This window comes from Loxodonta africana, chromosome 1, assembly GCF_030014295.1.
Source record: "Loxodonta africana isolate mLoxAfr1 chromosome 1, mLoxAfr1.hap2, whole genome shotgun sequence".
NCBI classification, from domain to species: domain Eukaryota; kingdom Metazoa; phylum Chordata; class Mammalia; order Proboscidea; family Elephantidae; genus Loxodonta; species Loxodonta africana.
The window spans coordinates 2,537,153-2,560,433 of NC_087342.1; the positions used below are offsets into that span (position 1 = coordinate 2,537,153).

Consider the following 23,281-nt stretch of genomic DNA (forward strand, 5'->3'; position numbering starts at 1 on the left):
TTTCATGTCTGAAGTTCTCTCTTGAATGTAAGCTCCATGATGGCAGGGATGTTTGTTTCTTTTGTCCCAAACTATATTTCTAGCATGTATAATAGCACATAATAGGTCCTCAATAAATGTCTAAATGAATTAATAAATGAACCACCATATTTTATGCAAATAACAAGGACCTTCTATGTTTGTTTGCCAACCGCACCCTCCCCACCCCACCACGAGATATTTTTGTAACTGTGCTATGCTCATTTTTTACAGCAATGTGTAAAACAAAATTGCCATAGCAGAGCTTATGAAAATACCTCCAGGGGAGAGGGAGTGGTTGGCAAACACACGTAGAATGTGCTCATTATGTAAAAATACAGTAGGTAATTATAAAAAAAATGCCTGTTCAGAGCAAGACATTTACAGAGGATTGCAGAAGACATGAAAATGAGTGAGGGAATTTTAGCTGAAGGGAGAGACAACACACAGTACAGGAGAGGTCAGCACAGCTGGACTAAACCAAAAGCAAAGGGGTGTTCTGAATAAACCAAACACTTTGAAGGCCAGAATAGCAGGGGTAGAGGTTTGAGAACCATGGTCTCAGGGGACATCTTGGTCAATTGGCATAATAAAATCTATTAAGAAAACATTCTGCATCCCACTTTGGTGAGTGGCGTCTGGGGTCTTAAATGCTACCAAGTGGCCATCTAAGATCCATCAATTGGTCTCAACCCACCTGGAACAAAGGAGAATGATGAACACCAAGACACAAGGTAATTATGAGCCCAAGACACAGAAAAACTAAAAAACCAAACCTAGTGCCATTGAGTCAGTTCCGACTCATAGCAACCCTATAGGACAGAGTAGAACTGCCCCATAGAGTTTCCAAGGAGCACCTGGTGGATTCGAACTGCTAACCCTTGGGTTAGCAGCCATAGCACTTAACTACTACACCACCAGGGTTTCCAAAGACACAGAAAGGGCCACATAAACCAGAGACTACATCAGCCTGAGACCAGAAGAACTAGATGGTGCTATAACTGACGACTGCCCTGACAGGGAACACAACGGAGAACCCCTGAGGGAGCAGGAGAGCAGTGGGATGCAGACCCCAAATTCTCATACAAAGGCCAGACTTAATGGTCTGACTGAGACTAGAAGGACCCCAGAGATCATGGTCCCGAGACCTTCTGCTAGCCCAAGACAGGAACCACTCCTGAAGCCACCTCTTCAGATAGGGATTGGACTGGACTATTTTATAGGATAGAAAATGATACTGGTGAGGAGTGAGCTTCTTGGATCAAGTAGACACATGAGACTATGTGGGCAGCTCTTGTCTGGAGGGGAGATGAAAAGGCAGAGGGGGACAGAAGCTGGCTGAATGGACACAGAAATACAGGGTGGAGAGAAAGAGTGTGCTGTCTCATTAGGGGGAGAGCAATTAGGAGTATATAGCAAGGTGTATATAAATTTTTGTATGAGAGACTGACTTGTAAACTTTCACTTAAAGCACAATAAAAATTAAAAAAATAAGTGAGGGAACCAGGACTTCCAACTGGTTTGCATTTCCCCTCACCTCCCACCCACCAATATACCGAATCAGAATCTACATTTTAACAAGATCGCCAGGTGATTCTTAGGTATAATACATTTTGAGAACCACTGCTTTACAAGTGGTTCTCAGCCATGGTCCCCAACCAGCAGTATTAGCATCGCCTGAGAACTTGTTAGAAATACAAATTCTCAGCAGGGGTTCAAGCCTGAATGAACCAGCTCAAAGCACTGGAGGAAATTTGCAGTTTTCAGCCTGCACAAGTCTTGGCAACAAAAAAGAACTTGCTGTGACTCTCCCCTCTCTCGTTTCAGGTTTTGTTAACTCTGGACGACGACCGGGACATGGTTCGGAGGGACCAGATCCCTGTCTTCTGAGCCTCCAGCATTAAGAGGGTGAGAGGGAGCCAGCACTCTTGGTGCTGTTTTGTGAAACATACAGGGACTGCAGCCAAGTGACCACTGCCCACTGTTCCACTCGCCCCCTTAGAGTTGAATCTGCTTATATCCACACAGGAAGAAGAGGACCTGGGGGGGACCCTCAAATCTGCCAGAGGCAGGACAGAAGGGAAACCCCAGCATTGGACAGAGACAAGCCCGGAAGAGCCAAGAAACATCCCATCCCCTTTTGTCACCAGCTCTGAGTTAGAGATGGACAAAAGCTGCACCAAAGTCAACTCTCTCTTAGGACCCCTCCCACCCTCACCTCGGATTTGCCAGATTTGGTGGAATGATTGTGGGCTGCCTCTGTGCCCAGAAAGGCCAGCCACTCAGAGTTCCTGCCGAGACGCACTGGCTTGCCCCCTTGGCATTTCTGCAACAGCTGCTGCTCTAGACACCCCAAAGCAGGAGTCCAGGGAGGTGGGATTCCTCAGAGGGTGGTAGAGAGATGACCCAAGACCCTACCCAACTGAGGTAGATGTTCCACCCTTACCAGCTGGTGGCCCCCTTCAAAGGAGAACTGTATGTTTCACCCAGGTTCTTGACCCCATTAGAAGGACACAGGATTGGGCTTTGTCACATGCTCCTCTTAAGAGGTCACTGGGACCAAAGGCTTGGGTGCTTACTGGTTCCTCAGTGTCTCCACCTCACTGCTGTGTGTCGACCCCATAACTCAGGCTCTACCTTCTTGGGAAGGCCCTGTTCCTACGCAGCTTCTGGCCAACTCCAAGGTGGAAGGGAAAATGGGAAAATCACTTCTAGCAGCAGGAGGAACCAGAGAAAAATGGCCAACAGTACTAAGAGCCTGGTAATATCAGCATCGAGCAAACAGGCCACCCATAAGGACTTGCGATCCTGGAGCAAATTCAGCAAAGGAAAACGTGCTTACTGAACCTTCCAATTCATACAGCTCAATTCTGCGCCCACATCACCTAGGGCCCTCTAGAACTGAGCCCCTTATCTGTCATTTTGTGCATATCAGGGGCTCTGGGGGTTTCTCCCTGAAGTTCTCAGAAGTGACTCTCAGGATGACCGCCTCTGCTCTTCTCTGGTTGCCAAGAGCACAGCTGAGTTAGAGCCGTCTCTTGGTTGCGCCTGATACTCATTCTCCCCAGTGAGGTGTTGAGAAGCTCAGCACCCCAGTTTCACCCTCATGCTGCCTGACAGCTCTGCCGCTAGGAAGCCCCATTCTTACAAGCTCCCTTGTTGCTGGAACATGGCGTAATTAAAAATACATGTGCACAGGTACACACACAGACATGTTTGCTTGAAAAACCGAAGTCACCTGTCACTTCTGCTTTCCCTCCTGAATCAGGCACTGTTTTTAAAAATTATTATCTTTCTCTAGAATATTTGCATGATGTTCAAAAACACAGTTTGAAAGTTTGAATCTCAAGTTTTTCCTGATTTTAAAAACACAGAGATGCTTCCAGTGAAATACTCTGTGGTTTTGTTTTTTGTTTTTCCTAAAATGCCCCAAGTTTGTAATTGGTCTTATGTTATTCTTTCTTCCTTACACCACTAAGCCATTTGAAGGCCAACTATTAAATAGTCGGGTTAATTGAACATCTAAAAAAATTCCAAGCCTGACTTGATTTCATTCTTTGGATTTAAATGAACTAATGGTTTCAAAAGGAGCCCTGGTGGCACAGTGGTTAAAGCACTCTTCTGCTAACTGAAAGTTGGCAGTTCAAACTCACCAGCTGCTCTGCAGGAAAAAGATGTGGCAGTCTGCTTCCATAAAGAATTACAGCCTTGGAAACCCTATGGGGAGTTCTACCCTGTCCTATAGGTCAGAATCGACTCAACAGCACTGGGTTGCTTGGTTTGGGGAATGGTTTCAAATCCAAAAAAAGACCCACTAAGAAAATGTGAGCAACAGAGTCTACCCAGCTAGCCTTGGGGCCAGAAGTGAGTAAATTGTACGATGCCTTACCTGTTCGCTAGCTTGTTGGGGAAATATGTCCATGGACTGGGCAGTGTCCTGTAAAAATGGATAGATCACGACACTATATTCTTAACCATTTTCTGGTAACGTCTGTCTTGTGCTATAAAGTCACACATTATGGTCAGTTTTGTTCTCTGCATGAGGACCAAAAACCCTGAACAAGCTTACTCTTATAAAGACTACTTCTAAAAGTGCTTGTTGCTAATTCTTTCAACAGGGAACATAAGGAAGCCATGCGACTGTATCCATGGGATAATAGGAGCACTCAGGGTAAAAGGAAATGACAAAGGTTTATAGTAGCTTAACTGTAAATTGTCCATATGTAGTCCAATGCCTAAGGCGTCCTGGTGGCACGAATGGTTAAACACTCGGCTGCTAACTGAAAGGTTGGTGGTTCGGACCCACCCAGCGACTCCGCAGGAGAAAAACCTGGCGATCTGCTTCCATAAAGATGGCAGCCTAGAAAACCCCATGGGGCAGTTTGACTCTGTCCCTTGGGATCACTAGGAGTCAAAATCAACTCGCCAACACCTAACAAGAACCATGCCTATGGTTGATTTTGCCCTTGCTCATGGACTTCTCTCTTTAAAAGCCAAGTTGGGCAGGAGGGGGCTGGAGGGAGACAGCCACCATGAAGAGCCTCTTGGCAGGGCAAACGCAGTCATGGAAGAGGTTCAGCTGGAGCAGGACGGGGATGTGGCAGCCAGAGGAGCAAAACCTGCATGAAAAAAGATCTCTTCATACCTCTGACTAATGCCGGAAAGGCAAGCCCACCTGTCTACTCTGGGTGGTTGAGGGATTAGCCCAGTTTTATTTTAGCAGCAGAAAAGCCAGTGGCAAACCAGAGTCTATCTGGGGAAGGGACTTTCCGTGACTGGAGATCAACTGAGCCAGCTCCTTGGGGTGAAGAAAGTGGCAGCTGCTTCCTTTGTAATTCCAAGCAGCCACGAGAATGTTCTGTGCGACCACAACATGCGTGGGTTGGTTAATCAAATAATACCCAGATGCTTCTCCTTCTGGAAGACCATCTCAGGTAGATTAGTCTCTGTCTAAGGCTTGGGAGATAAACATTCTTCACAGAAGGAACAGGGAAAGAGTCCAGAGTCAGAGTTAGTCCTTGGCTACTGTGTGACCTTTTGGCAAGTCGCTGAAACTCTCTGGTCCTTAGCTACTACATCTACGTGAACCTAACACTATGTGAGGATAACAAAAGCAGAGAGGTGTCAAGCACCCAGAGCAAAGATGGCACAGCGAAGATCCCCAGCCTCCGTGGCTCTTCAGTGCCACAGCAATGTGGGCCAAGAGCAGGTTTCTTCTCCGGACAGGAATCCCTCTCTTTTAGGGACTCCCCACTGAATCCAGCTGTTCTATTTCCCTATCCTTGGTTCCAGGATGTTAGGAGGACTCTTCACCTTCAGAGATACTACCCTGAGTTATCATGCCCCCAGCCCCAGCCCCCTCTGCGCCCTTTACCGCTGCACTTCACTACATCTGGCCCTTGATACTCAGATTTCAACTCAGATGAAAAGGGCTACCAAGGCCAGGGCCAAGTGGAAAGGCTGGCTGTGTGGAACGTCACCTCATCACTACCACCTCTGCCCCAGCATCTCAAAGTGAACAACACCTAGACTTTCTCCTCTCCAATGGCTAGTACCACCAAGGTTCAGGGAATGCCTGGTGCAAATCTCTCCTCCTGCCCTTATCACTAAATATTCTGTGGAGAAAGCCTGGATGTTCCCTCTGTGTGAGGATGGGGTTTCCGCCTGCGGATGACAAAACAGCTCCCAGAAAGTGGGACGATGGTTGGGTCACTTGGGTTTTAAAATGACTGACCAAAGCCAAACCAAACCCATTGCCATCGAGTCGATTCTGACTCATGGCGACTCTATAGGACAGAATAGAACTGCCCCATACGGTTTCCAAGGAGCAGCTGGTAGATTTGAACTGCCGACCTTTTGGTTAGCAGCTGAACTCTTAAGCACTGTACCACCAGGGCTCCAAAATGACTGACAGTGACTCTAAACTCCCCTGATGAAACTAGGACAGGCGGTGTGAGTGAAGATACTATTTGTCTCTGCCTGAAAGGCACCATGATTCTGCCCAGTTTACTGTAGTCTTTTTTTTCTTTTTTTAACCGTGTTTGGAAGAGACCTGATATATTATTTGTTTGGCTAAGTTTTTCTTTTTTTATTGTAGTGAAAATATACTCAGCTAAACATTGGCCAATCCAACAATGTCTACATGTATGTTTCAGTGACATTGATCACATTCTTCATGTTGTACAACCATTCTTGCTCTCCTTTTCCAAATCGCTCCACCACCATGAACAGAACCTCAGTGCTTCCCTCCTACCCTTCGTAACCACCAGTAACGTTTGGTTTCTGTATGGTTGCTTATTTCATAGAAGTGAGATCATATAGTAGTTGTCTTTTTGTGACTGGCTTATTTCACTCAGCATAATGTCTTCAAGGTTCATCCGTGTTGTGGCATACATCAGAGCTCCATTTTCTCCTTATGACTCGATAGTATTCCATTGTATGGATATACCACATTTTGCTTACCAGTTCATCTTTTCATGGACATTTCAGTTGTTGCCACCTTTTGGCTATTGTGAAAACTGTTGAAATGAACATTGGCGTACAGGTTTCTGTTTGCATTCCTGCTTTCACTTCTTGTGGGTATATACCTAGGATTGGGATTTGTGGCTGTTTCAGTGTATCCCCAATATTAAGGCACTATTTTACTATCAGTAAGGTTAAATGCCTACTAAATCTTAGGCCTTAACACACATAAAATCAAATAAGCTTGGGAAGGGCCATAGAGTCACAATCTTCACCACTGAGTTCCTAAAATGCCATAGTGGTAGAGTTTTGGCTTGGATGGGACTCGACTCTAAAAAGAGACCCTTCTCTATGAACCCCAAGGGGGAAGTTTTAAAATTCTACAGTTTTCCTGAAGTGTGGTCTTGTTATTTGAATAGAAAGAAACTTAAGTGGTTCAATTGGCATAATAAAATCTATTAAGAAAACATTCTGCATCCCACTTTGGAGAGTGGTATCTGGGGTCTTAAACGCTAGCAAGTGGCCATCTAAGATGCATCAATTGGTCTCAACCCACCTGAGCAAAGGAGAATGAAGAACACCAAGGACACAAGGTGATTATGAGCCCAAGAGACAGAAAGGGCCACATAAACCAGAGACTGCATCAGCCTGAGACCAGAAGAACTAGATGGTGTCCGGCTACAACCGATGACTGCCCTGACAGGGAACACAACAGAGAACCCCTGAGGGAGCAGGAGAGCAGTGGGATGCAGACCTCAAATTCTCATAAAAAGACCAGATTTAATGGTCGGACTGAGACTAGAAGGACCCTGGAGGTCACCGTCCCCAGACCCCAAGACGGGAACCATTCCCAAAGCCAACTCTTCAGACAAGGATTGGACTGGACTGTAAGATAGTATCGCTTTAATACTGGTGAATAGTGAGATTCTTGGGTCAAGTAGACACGAGACTATGTGGGCAGCTCCTGTCTGGAGGGGAGATGGGAAGGCAGGGGGGTCAAAAGCTGGCTGAATTGACACAGAGAATACAGGGTGGAGAGAAGGAGTGTGCTGTCTCATTAGGGGGAGAGCAACTAGGAGTATATAGCAAGGTGTATATAAATTTTTGTATGAGAGACTGACTTGATTTGTAAACTTTCACTTAAAGCACAATAAAAATTAAAAAAAAAAAAAAAAAAGGAACCTAAGTGGTTACCATAATTCCTGTAGAATTACCCATCATACCCACAATCTTAAGGGCATGGAGCTCTGCCCTTTTCTCAAATATCTCTAGCTTTACAGATTTTATCATTTTCTCTGAACCCTTCAATTTTAGAAAATGTCTTGGCTGTATTCTACATCCTTTTTGCTGCTTGAAATCCTTGTCATCTAAGGCTTTCTATTTCATTGAAGAACAATAGCTGATCATTGTGTTTTAACATAGTCTAAGTCTTATCACATTTCAATCAAGTGCAAAATAAAGACTAGGTGTCTCACCTCTTGTTCCAACATTATACTTATGATTTAGAAAGCAACAGATGTAAACAACAAAAGATCTTCAAGTCACGTCAAAAGAAATCTGACATACAATCCCACCATCACTGGGTTCCTGAGCCCTTACTTAAAGTCTTGACGTTCTTCATGAATTAGGAATCTTAAGTCCTTTAAACAGAATAGTATCCAAAATTATTCAAAATATCTAGTTTAGGGTGTTCTAACATTGCCATCGCAAAAAGAAGTTGATTTGCACTTTATGATTACTATTTCATTGTTTATCTGAGCCATTCACAAAGCACCCAGTACTAGGCAAGCCGTTTCCATGAAGAGGACAAATTCAGGCCTGCAGTTTACTCTGATTCTATCTCAATGGGGAGAACACCATGTGACGCAGCCTGCTCTCGTTGCTGTTCTTGGCTTCTGTCAAGTTGGCCCCCATGCACAACAGAAGGAAACGTTGCCTGGCCCGGCACCATCCCCATGACTGGTTACAGATGAGACTCTAACAGATTTTCCCTGGGTGGTTTTTCAGAGTAGATCTCCCGGCCTTTCTTCCTAATCTGTCTTAGTTTGAAAGCACCTCTAAACCCTGTTTAGCATAAGAGCAAACGACATGCAAGCCTCCACTGATAGACACATGGTGGCTGCACATGAGGTGGACTGGCTGGGAATCAAACTCAGGTCTCCCACATGGAAGGCTAGAATTCTACCACTGAACCACCACTGCCCCCCTCACTGCTTTTATGAGGAGCATTTACCCTTTCTTCTCTCCTTCCTCACCACTCCTCTGTTCACTTAAGTGGAATCAGAAATTCAGTGTCAATAGTTATTCAAGAAATATTTGGGCCAGGCACTAGAAGGAACTGGGCACAGCAATAAACAAAACTCATAGTCTCTTCCACCATCAGGTCTGTCACCCAATAGGGAAGGTGGACATGAAATGAATAATTATGATTTGTTCATTGTAAGCTGGCAAAGAGCTACAAAAAAGAATTGCCTCATAAGAATCTTATCAATAGCAGATGCAGAACAAAAAGAAGTCCAGATAATTATCAGCAAATTTTTATACCCAGATGTGAAGTCCTAAATTACTGGTACAATATAGTATCTCACAGTCCAATTTCTAGAAAGAATACTTGGCTCTGTAGGTCTCCTTAGGTATCCCTGGGTGGTACAAATTGTTAGTGTGCTTGGCTGCTACTAATCAAAAGGTTGGGGGTTTGAGTCCACCCAGAGACACCTTGGAAGAAAGGCCTGGTAATCTACTTCTGAAAAATCAGCCATTGAAAACCTTATGGAGCACAGTTCTACTGTGACACCCAGGAGATTGCCATGAGTCAGAGCTGACTTGATGGCAACTGGTTTAGTTCTCCTTAAGACACCTCTTCTGGGAGGTGCAGACTTTCTCCATTCATGACTCCCAGGTCTACTACAGGATCAAACCAGGAAATAAAACCATTAGAGGGGACCCTGACCAGGACCTGGAACTGGGGGAGGGGGGGAGGGGTGGGTGGGGAATGCATGCTAGCTCTCAGGGATGTGTAACTTTAAAGAAATGGGCGTAACACTAAAATTACTCCAAAAATGAGAATTCCAAATTGACTCCTGAGAGCTAGAACAATGTAATAAGTATGCGGATGGAGCATTAAGAAGAAGGAAAACTGAAATCACGGAGGAATTAAAAACTATAAACCTGGAAGACAACATTGAGGCTCTGAGGGAAGTCAGGTTCAAGTGATAGTGTTTTCTGGAAGTCTAAGGGGAAGGGAGCATATGCGATTTCAACCCGAACCATCCCTAAAAGCTACAAATATGGAAGATGGCTTGAAACAAGAGGGTAAATTAAGACTTGGTGGGGCATGGAGGATGGATGCTTTTCTGGGTAGTGAATTTCGAGGAGTAACTAGACAGAAGAGAAACTTGTTCAACTACAGGAAAAGCGCTGGGCCGTGGTTCAGCTGCAGAGATGCTGGGTAGAGCCCACAAAACATTGCTTTAGTGAGAACTCTGTGGATGTGGTTGGGGAAGGTGGGACTGGACCAAAGTGAGAGAGAGACAATTGTGATGCGGTGGGTTTGTGGGTTTGATTTTGTTTTTGTTTTCAAGCAGACTGAAAACAAAAAGAAATAGATCCCTAGGTTCCACTGAGCTGAGACTACAGAGCTGGGCAATATTTTAAAACATCACGTTTAGACTAACAAGGAAACTTTGCTGCTGTTGTTAGTTGCTGTCAAATTGATTCCAACTCATGGTGACCCCAACTGTGCAGAGTAGAACTGCACTCCATAGGGTTTTCAAGGTGTGATCTTTCAGAAGCAGATTGCTTACTTCCAAGGTGTCTCTGGGTGGATTTGAACTACTATCCTTTCAGTTAGCGGTCCAGCACTTAACCATTTACACCACCCTTACAACCTGCCAAACTTACAACCTGCCCTGTCATACCCGGAAGAACATAACTGTCCTTCCCAGATAAAGGGGGAGAAGACAAAAATAAAAGGGATTTGAACTGATGGCCTCAAGTTTTTCATAAGAAAAATGAAAGTTCCAGTTTTAATCCCAGCAGAGAACAGAGATGTAGAGAGAAGGATTACTGGGGTGGGAATCACCTGAGTCCATCCTTGAAGAAATGAAAATAGCACCATCTCCCTAACTCTTAGAGATTGCAACAGTCTCTCTCTGCTAGAGGACAAATATGGCACTGAGGTTCTCGTTCTGCCCTTTTAGTGGGATCTTACTATTGAAAACCATTGTCTTCAGTACCTATCTTAGTTGTCTAGCGCTGCTGTAACAGAGGAGCCCTGGTGGCACAGTGGTTAAGAGACTGGCTGCTAACCAAAAAGTCAGCAGTTTGAATCCACCAGCCACTCCTTGGAAACGCTATCGGACACTTCCACTCTGTCCTGTAGGGTCAAGGGCAATGGGTAACTATGGGTTGCTATAATAAAAATATGACAATTGGATGGCTTTAACAAACAGAAATTTTTTTTCAAGAATTCAGAGCACCGGCTCTAGGGGAAGGTTTCCTCTGTCTGTGGGCTCTGGAGGAAGGTCTTTGTCTCTTCAGCTTCTGCTTTCTGGTTCCTTGGACATCTCCATGTGTCTTGGCATCTATCTTACCCCATGTCTCCTCTGCTTGCTTGTTTAATCTCTTTTATGTCTCAGAAGAGATTGACTCAAAATACACCCTACACTAATCCTGCCTCATTAACATAACAAAGACAACCTATTCCCAAATGGGATTATAAACACAGGCGTAGAGGTTAGGATTTATAACACATATTTTGAGGGACATAATTCAATCCCAACACTTAGAACATTAAGGCTGGCAAAACTGATCATTAAAATAGCAAACATTTATTATCAAGCGCGCTACCAAGGGTTTTATATACATTACCATATTGAATCTGGAAAACAGACCTATGAAGTATTATCCCCAGTTTCCAGATGAAGAAAGAGAAGTCACTGTTCATTAGGTGAAGTGAATGGTACAAGAACCTGAATTAGTAATCAGAAATGAGGGGTTTAGGTAAAAAGACCAGAGAAAGGGAAGACATATTGTGTTACAATGAAGACAACTTTTATTGGTCATGTATGTATATGTTCAAAACACAGAGCCTAGAATTACGTAACTCCTGAACTTCTTAACGAAAAGGGAAGGTTTTCCCAAAAATTAAGACGATGTATGTCAGTTACATAAACCCCAAGTAACAATGAAACCTCTGTGCTTTAGGAAAGCCAACCAATAACACTAGACCTTTAGGTCATTTTGGCTGGCTAAGCTGGAACAGCTGGATTCATATGAGAACTGTGGCTTCGCTCCACAGACAGATCCAAACTCCCTGAGGGACCCAATTGCTGGGCTGATGGCTGTAGGGACCATGGTCTTGGAGAACATCTAGTACAATTGGCATAACAAAGTTTATAAAGAAAATATTCCATATTCACTATGGTGAGTAGCGTTTGGGGTCTTAAAAGCTTGTGAGTGGCCATTTAAGATACTCCACTGGTCTCACCCTTTAAGGAACAAGGGAGAATGACGAAAACTAAAGATACAAGGGAAAGATTAGTCCAAAGGACTAATGGGCCACATCTACCACGGCCTTCACAGACTCAGCCCAGCACAACTAGATGGTGCCCAGCTACCACCGCTGACTGCTCTAACAGGGATCACAATAGAGGTTCCCAGGTAGAGCTGGAGAAAAATGTAAAACAAAATTCTAACTCATAAAAAAAGACCAGACTTACTGGCCTGACAGAGACTGGAAAAACCCAGAGAATATGGCCACTGGACACCCTCTTAACTCAGTACTGAAGTCACTCCCAAGGCTCACCGTTCAGGCAAAAAATAGGCCCATAAAACAAAACGAGACTAAAGGGGCACAGCAGCCCAGGGACAAGGACTACAAGGCAGGAGGGGACAGGAAAGCTGGTAAAAGAGATAAGAGAACCCAAGGTCAAGAAGGGAGTGTTGACATGCCATGGGGTTGTTAACCAATGTCATAAAACAATACGTGTACTGTTTAACAGGAAACTAGTTTGTTCTGTAACAAAAACAAAACAAGAATTAGATTCAGATTCTAAGCTTGTAAAGCCAAGAACCAAAGTCCCTTTCATAAACTCAATTATTGCACTTGGCAATGGGTTGCAGACCCAAAGATTTATTTTAAATGAAAATATACATAGTATAAGGTGTCAGGTTGTTAGTGGGACCCTATTTGTTCAAAGTCAAATTTAACGATGGAGAGAAAGTGCAGGAATGTGGTGAATTTTTTGTTTGTTATTTTATTTCCTAAAAATCATTCCCAGACTCAAAAAGTATTTCTAAGTATTTACTTCCTCTGAGGCCTATCTGTGCCAGCCCAGTACATCAGGCAAGATCTACGACCTTCATCAAGGCCTCCTGGCCTTGTTCTCAGTCCAGGTCCGGTCTCCTCCTGGAAGAGAGTAGCTGCATCCCAGCTAGGTTTAGGGAGAGGAACTAGTCTTTACTGAACTGGTAAGTCATAATTCCACATTTCAAGCCCAATGAGAAAAGTTTAAGTGTTCCTAAGTTTGTCCAGAAATAAGGCAAGAAAAGCCAATATGACTTGGTTTGAAACACTGACATGAAACCAATTTTCTTCTGTACAAGTTGTCCGATGGGCATTTTAGTTTATTTTTTTTCAAATATTTAAGGTGAATATGTAGATTCACCACACAACAGTATTCACAAAATGAGATTTAACCTAATTGAATCATGAATTCCCAGAAAACTTAGTTGAAGCAGTAAGTTCTCCCCAAGTACAGTTTGGCTGAAGCCTCTTTCCAAACCACAGATCTGAACGTAGTTCAGCAACGTGAGAGAACACCAACAACCACCAGACCTGCACTGCAGAAATTTTGTTAAAGCTGAATTTTCGTATCTTCCAAAAAAAATCTGTAGCTTACTTTATTGTGTGAAAAAATGAAGTGGCGCACTGAGATCAGCTGGTTGAACAGCTGGCTTGATTTCTGAATTCATCTAGGAAGCAAATTAGCATCATCTTCTGAACTCTTCACAGGAAGAAGAAAAGGCTATTGAGCTAACCAACAGGACGTAACCTAGTGGAGGCCTGTGCTTCAGTCTCAGGTGTGGGGCGGGGGGTGGAAACGAGGAAGGTCATGGAAAATAATCGCGACCTTACAATTAAATATTCCTTTACAACTGTGAAAACACTTTCAAATATAAAACTCATTTATTCTTCACAGCAACCCAGTGAGGTAGGCAGGACAGGTAATGTACCAACAAATAAACTACGACACAAAGAAGTCATACCACCCGCCCAAAGACACACAGCCAGGTAACAGAGGAGCCAGAGCGAGGATTCAAATGTCCTGTTACAGAAGGGTGCTGGGATTTTTCTTTTCTAGGGAATGACGATAAAATTACTTCCATTTTCTTGAATCAAGGGAAATTTACCAAGAGGAAATGAACATTACTGACAACTTCCACAGATTTTTTTTAAACATTTTTATTTATGCATGAAATGTACTCAGTAATACGCCAAAAGTGTGCTAATCTTAATATAAATAGTTCAGGGAATTTTTACATACGTAAATGCGTATGTATGCATATATACCCACACACGCATACACATATGTAACCACCACCCACATTAAAATATAGAACATCTTCAGCACCCTCATGCCCAATCCAAATCCATCCTTGTCCCAAAGATAACCACTACTCTGACTTTTCTCAACATAGATAAGTTTTGCTTGTTCTTGAATTTCATATAAATGGAAACATGCAGTGTATATTCGTTTTTGTCTGACTTCTTTTACTCAATATAATGCGTGTCAGTAGCTTCATGGTGTGGATATATGACATTTTATTTAGCTATCCCCCTACTGGTGGCTCTTCGGTCATTTCCAGACTTTGGCTACTGTAAAGAAGTCTGCTATGAACATTGTTGTATATCTTTTTGGTCAAGCTATGCATTCATTTTCCCCAGAGAAATCACACAGCAACATAATTCCTGAGTTATAGGATAGGTGTATCTTTTATTTTGAAAGATAATGCCAACAGTTTTCCAAAATGGTTGTACCAATTTTTACTCCCCTCAGCACCATATGAGAGTTCCAGTAACTCCACGTCTTTGACAACTGTCTTAGTCATCTAGTGCTGCTATAACAGAAATACCACAGGTGGATGGTTTAACAAGCAGAGGTTTATTCTCTCTCAGTCTAGGAGGCTAGAAGTCCAAATTCAGGATGCCAGCTCTAGGGGAAGGCTTTCTCTCTCTGTCAGCTCTGGGGGAAGGTCCTTGTCATCAATCTGTCCCTTGTCTAGGAGCTTCTCAGTGCAGGGACCCCAGGTCCAAAGGATGCATTCCACTCCTGACTTGGTGGTAATGAAGTCCCTCTCCTTTATGCTCACTCCTCTCTTTTATATCTCAAAAGAGATTGACTCAAGATACAGCCTAATCCTGTAGATTGAATCCTGTCTCATTAACATAACTGCCTCTAATCCTGCATCATTAACATCATAGAGTTTAGAATTTATAACACATAGGAAAATTACACCAAATCACAAAATGGAGGACAACCACACAGTACTGGGAATCATGGCCTAGCCAAGTTTACACACATTTTTGGGCGGGGGGGGGGGACACAATTCAATTTATAAAACATTTGGCAGTGTCAGTTCTTTTCTGGGTGAGAGTGTAGTGGTATCTCATTGTGGATTTAATTTATCTATCTCTGATACTTTTTCATAGGCTTCTAGGCCAATTGTGTAAAGCATTTGCTCAAGTTCTTTGCCCATTTAAAAAATTGGCTTATTAATTATAAGCTGTGTCATAGCTTCTTGCTTTGTTTTGTTTTGATATGCCCAAATGGGTTGCTTGAGGGAGCTAGCTGGATTATTTTCACCTTTGGAGCTCTGACGTCCTGTCCCGAGATGGCTAGGGCTGTTATCAGTCTAGGAGTCCATTCACTTTTCTTGTAATGAATTCAGCTCAGGTGTCCAGATAGCTGATCATCAAGTGTATGGTACAGTCTCTGTCTACTGTCTTAGAGGGGCAGGGGTGATTGGTGTAGGTACTGGTATCTGGTTGCAGCAGGGGGTCACACTCTGAACAAGGCAGGGGGCTGAGAATTGTTCCCCAAGTGTCTCTGAGGAAAGCCTGTCCCTGATCCCTAGAGTGTACAGGTGGGTGTGTTCTGCAGACAGACCATGGGCACTCAATGTTTTTGATTGTAAGGACTGGGAAGTACCAGTTAACCTTGGACCCCGGTCACGGGTGGCTGGGTGACCTGAGTGGAGCTACCAGTCCTTAGGTCCCAGATGTGGGTAGGTGAGGACTCTGTTTAATAGGCAAAGCAATGTCAAACGTCAAACACACACCTCTCCACCACACATGTGAAATGGTTGGGGTCTGCCAACAAGGGCCTATTCTCCCAAAATAGGCCCACACAGGTCCATGCAGAAGGGAAAGGTGCTCAAAGTCCACAGACTATTTATGCCTGGACAGGAGCCGCTTCTGCCCTGAGCTCCCCTGGTTAGTGGAGCTGGCAAATTATCTTTTCCCCCAAATGCAAATTTTTTCCTTCTCCAAGGCCAGGAGGATGGCTCTAGGCGCTTAACGGGGCCTATTTCAGGCTCAGGGAATTCAGCCACTAGAGCCGGCTTGGGAGTGGCGGGCGGCGGGGGGGGGGGGTCGTGGTAAAATATACACAAGTACTTAGCTTTTGCCAAGAGCACCATTCTTCTCTGGTTCCAGAGGTATGAGTAGGCTGTGTGGCTGGCTGCTTCTCCCTGAGCAAACTGCAGCCGAACGCTAGTACCAACCAGCCCACCGCCACTGCTCCGGGTACAGTGCCTGAGGGCTCCCCGCGATTCAGGTCCGGTAACTCCTCTCTGCTTCTGAACCGTCTCTTCCTCCCCCTGCCCCTCAGTTCGCTTTCTAAGCTTGCCTTTGATGCTTCCGGTCTTTGTTGTAAAGAGGGCTCGGCGGAAGCGTCTGTCTATTCCGCCATCTTGGCTTCCTACAAGCTGGATATAGGTAATCTTTTCTACTCTATAACTTGATGAAGACAAGTTCTTAATTTTAATGAAATCCAATCTAACAACATTTTCTTTTATGACTGCGGTCAAACAGATATTTACTCTAATTTGTTCCACAACATTAGTTTTCAAACGTTTTGGTCTCAAAACCTCTTTACACTCTTAAAAATTATTGAGGACCCCAAGTTTTTATATATGTGGGTTATGTCTATCAATATTTACCATAATAGATATAAAATAGAAAATTTAAAAATAGTAATTCATTTCAAATAATAAACTCATTACATAAGACAAATAACATATTTTATGAAAAATAACTTTTCAAAACAAAATTATTTGTGATATAAAAATAGAAAATTTAAAAATATTAATTCATTTAAAAATAACGATAAACTCATTACATAAGACAAATAACATATTTTATAAAAAAGTAACTTTCTCAAAACAAAATTATTTATGAGAAGAGTGGCACCATTTTACATTTTTGCAAATGTATTTAATGTCTGGCTTAACAGAAGACAGTTGGTTTCTCCTATTCCTGCATTCAATCTGCTGCAGTGTTTTGCTTGAAATATGTGAAGAAAACCTAGGCTCATAGAGGTATGTCCTTGAAAAAAGCAGGAGCATTTTTGTTGCCTTTTAAGACAATTGTGAATATTTTTCTTTGATATACTATACCAATAATGGTAGTTTCCTAAAGATTAGATGCAATGTGGAATTTGAAACCATGTCAGTGGAGTTTTCAGGAGACACACTAAATCCACTGGTCTGCCTTGCACTTCGAAAGGATCTTTCGACCCAGGCATGATTTTGGAATAGCATACCTTGGGTTATTTGGAAAATATTGGCTCAGTGAATTATGCAGATCTTCCAAATATTTATACATTTAATTATATAGTGTCGAAAACCCTATTCATTAATATCACTGATATCAGAGAAATTTTATTGGAACCTGTGAAGCTCACAGAGGTGGATATAGTAATGTGCCCATTTCATTCATTCTTCGGAAAATACCTGCCAAATACCCAATGTTTTTTTTTTTTTTTTAACCATAGTTTGTAGTAATTCTTTCAGCTCAAAATAGTATTTCATGAAAAAAGCAGCAATTTCAGTTCATAACCATCATACTTTGGTATGCAGAAGTGTTTCGTATTTGCTTCCTGTGTGGCCACAGGCTATTAAATATGAATGTTTTAAAAGAATATTAAAAAGATGTATACTCAAAAAAAAAAATACTCAAGATATAATCAAATTAATAGTTTTTCTTGCCTCATCAAGGATATTCTAAAGTAAAACTGACTTTTAATTTTTATTTTCACTGTGAGTTCATGGCAATGAAGAATGCAATGGCCACGAGTACAGTGACGGTGCCACTGCCTTGTTTCACGTTGAAGTGCCAGCAGCTTTACCCCACCATTGTTCTTCCACCAGGAGTGGAAATGCTAACACAGTGTGTAGGCATGTCACATCGCAGTATTATCATGAAAATAAATTTGACCTTTAAAAACTAAAAGGTTTCAGAGAACACCAAGGATTATGGGGACCACGTTTTGAGAACGCTTGTTCTAGAAAATTTAGTGTTTTATCTTTCATATATAGGTCTATGATCCATCTAAATATTTGTATATGGTGTGAGGTAGGGGGTCTAGGTGTTTTTCCCCTCTGTGTAGATATTCAATTGTACCAGAACCATCTATTGAAAAGATAATCTTTTACCCACTAAAATGCAATTGACTTCTTTGTCACCAATCAAGCAACTGTATGTGTATAATCTATTTTTCAAGTTTTTGTTCTGTTCCATTGATCCGTACTTGTGCCAGTATCACAGTTTTAATTATTGAAGCTTTAATGTTTGAAACCTAATACTAAGTCTTTAACTTTGTTCAAGATAATCTAAGCTGTTCCAGGATCTTTACATTTCCATGTAAATTTTTTAATCAGGTTGTCAACTTCCAACCAAAAAAAAAAGCCAAAATCTTTGCCATGAATTAAATTTCATGAATCTATAGATCAATTTGAGAACTGACATCTTAATGATTGAGTCTTTCAACCCATGAATATGGCATGTCCACGCATTTATGTGGGTCTCTAATTTCTCCCGGCAATGTTTTGTATTTCTTATAGGGTAGATTTATTTCTTGGTCTGCACCGGCTGGGAACTTGAACATGGTGCCAAATAGTGATAATGGTCATGCTTGTTTTGTTCCCAATTTCAGGGGAAAATCATGAAGTATAATATTAGCTGTAGGAGGTTTTTGTAAGTAACTTATTAGATTGAAAATGTTCCTGTCTTATTGTTTGTAGACTTTTTGCCATAAATGGATGTTAAATTTTATCAACTTTTTTTCTTTCCTTGCATGTACTGAGTTACTATACGTTTTTTCTCCTCTATTCTGTTAATGCAATAAATTGATTTTAAAATGTTAAATCAACCTTGCATTCCTGAAATAGCCCCTATTTGGACACGATGTACTATTCTTTCTAAATCACTGGATTCACTTTTCTAACAGAGAGTGTACATTAGATCATCTCTAAATAGTCTTCCAGATTGAAATTCTAATTTTACTTTTTACACTGAGTATACAAATGTATATTTTGTGCTAATAATATACTGCTGGTCATAGTTATGATTTATTTGAGGTTGACTGTTGGATCAGGAACACAAACTCTGGGGAAATTTGAGGTTCTGGCACCATTTTCAGATATTTTGGCAAAATTTAAAGACTACTTGAATATAATACTTCAGTGTTCAAGATAAATTACTTTAATACTAAGTTTGAAGTGGCACACACAACCAACAGAAAAGACAATTCACAATGCAAAAATGCAAAGTTTATTTTCTTAAATAAAATACTATATTCGTATCTATACAAATAATTATTACAACCATGAAAATGTTACATTTAACAATAAAAATTTCAAAACTTTAAACAAGAGCATGGTTTAGAATATTCACACCCTAATACAATGCATTTGTAAAAAGATGTCAAAATAAACAGGGCCTATTCTTATTTACAACTGTAGGACAATCCTGATCATATAATACATATCTGCTCTGGATTTCATTATAAAACAAATTAGTTTCCATTAGAATTATAAACCAGGTGATTTACAGCAATAGGACACAGCAGACGCTGCTGGCACGAGAATAGATACAAATATTAAAACTATTGAGAGCACTACGATTAGTTTTTTCCTGGTGACTGCCCTACAGTAAGCTTCTCACCCAGTGTATCTATAAATAATTTGTGAATGTAATTATGTTCTCCTCAGATTTTTCTACCTTATTTTACCAAAATGAAAATATATTCTTTCATTGTGGTAAAATATATACATATCTATATAGCCTGATGAAAGTGGAAGCTAATAGTTTCTTCACAGTAACAACTGCAGTATCTTAAGCAACACTGTCTGGTTGGTCCCTTTCTTCTTGGAAGATCAACAGTTCAAAGCCCCTTCAAGGTTACCACTATAGTCAAGTCCAGTGCCTCAGTGACCTCACAGGTGAAAGATGATTTTAAGACTTGGGGGTGAGGGGTGGGAGAACAGAGACTCGAAAAAGTGAAGAAGGAATACGGATGGAGTAAACTTTAAGTTCCTATGACATTGTATGCTGTAGACTTGTACACACAACAAAAACAATTAAAGATCACCTGTTTGTTTTTTTTTAAAAAAAAGTGTTAAATTACAAATGAAGAGTTATCTTCGATATCTCATAAAATCACTAGTGATAGATTATGTGGTCATCCAAAATAACACCAATTTGCACATTACATCCAATATTTTCAACCCAAGTTGGCTCATGTGCCAAAAAAAAAAAAAAAGTTGATAAGAGTTTGTGCAAATGTAGAAACAAGGACGTTGAACCACCACCACATATAAGCTGAGTTTAAAAGTTTTGCTACTAACTAGTCAGTCTGTGACAAGATCAGCATCAAAGATGGCTCAGAAAATGATAAGGCAACAGTGAGAAACATCAGCTGTACTTGTCCTCTAGGAGGTGTCTGATGACACAGCACGTACCATCCCGGCTGGTCCTGGGCTATAACTGAGGAGTGGGTGGGTGATAAGTCCCAATGGCTGGTCTAAGGACCCGAGGCACAGTTTCAGGTAAAGTGCAGTACCAGGGTAGAGGCATGTGGGTAGAAGCTCTATGTCCAAGAAGGTCCTCAAGGCTTCTTACCAGAGAACTGGACTGCCTCAATCTGAGCTTGGTGTTCCCCCACAGGCTCTCGCAGAAACACACTCAGGCTCACATGGGAAGTGTAGAATGCAGAAAATATGGTTGTCAAAAAAAGGACCATTTTCTAACTCTGGGGGAGGAAAAATGGTAGCATTCAAGAAAAAACGAACTTCGGCCTTTAATTTGCACATAGGTATGGAGCCTTGGTGGAGAAGTAGTTAAGAGCTCAGCTACTAACCAAAAGGTTGGCAGTTTGAATCCACCAGCTGCTCGCTGGAAACCCTATTGGGCAGTTCTGTCCTACAGGGTCGTTATGAGTCGAAAATTGACTTGAGGGCAACGGGGTTTTTTATCATAAAATCATCACTCACAGATTAACATCACAGTTGCCCATCTGGCCGTTGGCTGTAACTGTTGCCCCCAGATGTACATAACCATGGGTGCAGTATCTCCCGACAAACGCAGAGTTTATATAGACAAGAGAACCACAATGACTTTCAAGTGCCTTAAGATGTCAACCCAAAGCCATTTGATTTGGGGACCACCTCTACCCTTTCTTCATTCCCCCCAGGAAAAATACGTCCACCAAAAAAGGAATAGGAGCTATATGGCATGTTGGAATATTTTAAATCAACTTTGAGTTAATTTTGTTTCAAGAAATTCTTGTTACTCTTTTAGAGAGAATACACAGTGGTTCACAAAGCCAGGAATCGAGAACCACTGAGTGGGGAGTATCTGCTCACTACCACACACAGGTCCCATAGATGGTGGGCCCAAAGAGCCTATCAAGGCAAAGGAATCATCCTCTGCTGAGGAAGCAACCGGGCTTCTTGCCACCTCCCTGACACCGAGCAGAAGGAAGAAAAGAAGAGCCTGTCTCCCTACGTACCAAAAGAAAGGTAAAGAAGATTAAGACGCATCTTAATAAGCTTTTACCCTTTCTCACGTTTTTTTAAAACTTCACTCCAATCAATATATTTTCTCACATTTTTTGGAGTCTAAGTTCTAGCCTCTCCATAAAATGACTCATGTTAGAAGGCAAGAGCAAGGCAAATAAGTTATCTATAAAATGCTTAAATAATTGTTTTTTAAGAAGGCTGATTTTTAAAAAGCTCATTTTCATTCCAACTTAACTATGATCTATGACTGGAAACCACTGCAAAAGAACATTCCTGCCCCATTCCTCCCTTTTCACAATTCTCATATGTTAAATTTTATAAAGCATGGCTACTGGGGAATTCTCACTCCTTATTTAGAAAGATGGCACCATTGCTGGTACCTCAAAAAGTCTTACCCTAAAAACAAAAATTAATTTCCTGAAATGGTATAAAACATATATATTCCAAAGCGACCTGTATGTAACAAAAAAAAAAAGACATGAAAACCTGATTTATCTATGATTGACATTAAAATTCTACACATGAACAGAAATCTAAAACTGTTCATCTCATTGGAAATATTAGGGGAATAGAGCACTTTCTAGAACTGATTCTATGTGATCAATATGTTAAAAAAAATTTAACCAGTGACATTCACTTATGACTCAGAGACGCTTTCGTATATCCAGAAATTACAAAATTTGTGGAAATGGTTTTACTTTCTATGGTCATATGTTAGCAAGCCAAGAAGAAAAACATTAAACATAATAAAAATTGACTCCATTTTCTGCCATCTCTTTGCCTAAATTAAGCCCAGATATCACTGGATAGCATATAATAAATTGCCTTGCAAGATACCACATAGCTCCAGTTATCAAATACTTAATACTGCTGGTACATTCATACGCTCATGCTTTTAAATAAGTGCTATGCTCTGAGCACTTTCAGAATTGAGTGCCTATCTGAAATGATCTCCTATGTATATATATGCATATCCAAGTCAGATAATTAGAGCTACATATAAGCAGGAACCCAGTTTGCAGGTGATCACACCTCTCTTCAGAGGGTCAGACAAGCCTTAGTTAGGTGCAGAGACTCAAGATCAAAGTGCTATATTCCTGGACTGAAAGCTCAGAGAAATGTAAATGCTATCTCTGAACAGCAGGAAAAAAAAATTAATGCAAAACAAGTATCTGAAATTATCAGGCTTCGAGGCCTTCGCATTGCAATGTTCAATTTTCAAATGGCAGGTGACCGCACCTCTCCTTAGACTGTTACCTTATAACCCGTCATCCAATTATAGCTAACGATGGCTCAGAACAAACAGCCCCTCTGCAGTCGCGCGTGCACGTGTGTGAGTGTGTGAGACAGAGAAACAGGGAATGAAATGAAGAGCCAAACACACTGAAAACTGCCCTTCTTGAAATTGGCAGGTTGGACCTTTCAAGTACAAAGAAAAACTTGAACGTTCAAGCTTAAAATTCAGTTAAAACAATTTTAAAAAGCTACTCTAAATTTCACTTTTTCCACAATAAGCCGTTTTATCTTTGTCTTATTTGGCTTACTCATTAAGTCCTCCTATCCCTCCCTATGGCCATGCTGATGGGGGAAAAACTCTAGAAGTTTGTCTTGTTTACAATATTTTTTGCCCCCAGGAGGCTGCTTTAGTGGGCAGCAGGAACAGATCGGGAAGTTTGGTGAGAACAGTTGACGGGGCACACATAACCCTTCTGATGAG

At 41.6% G+C, this 23,281-nt stretch overlaps 1 protein-coding gene across 1 annotated transcript in view; it reads left to right on the forward strand.

Annotated features, from left to right (window-relative positions):
* SIDT1 (SID1 transmembrane family member 1) overlaps positions 1–4,110 on the forward strand; it is a 140,846-nt gene extending 136,736 nt beyond the window's left edge. Inside the window, exon 25 of the mRNA XM_064280572.1 lies at positions 1,846–4,110. Coding sequence (XP_064136642.1) covers positions 1,846–1,908 — 63 coding nt within the window. The 3' untranslated portion in view covers positions 1,909–4,110. The remainder of the gene's footprint in view (positions 1–1,845) is intronic.
* The last annotated feature ends 19,171 nt before the right edge of the window (positions 4,111–23,281 follow it).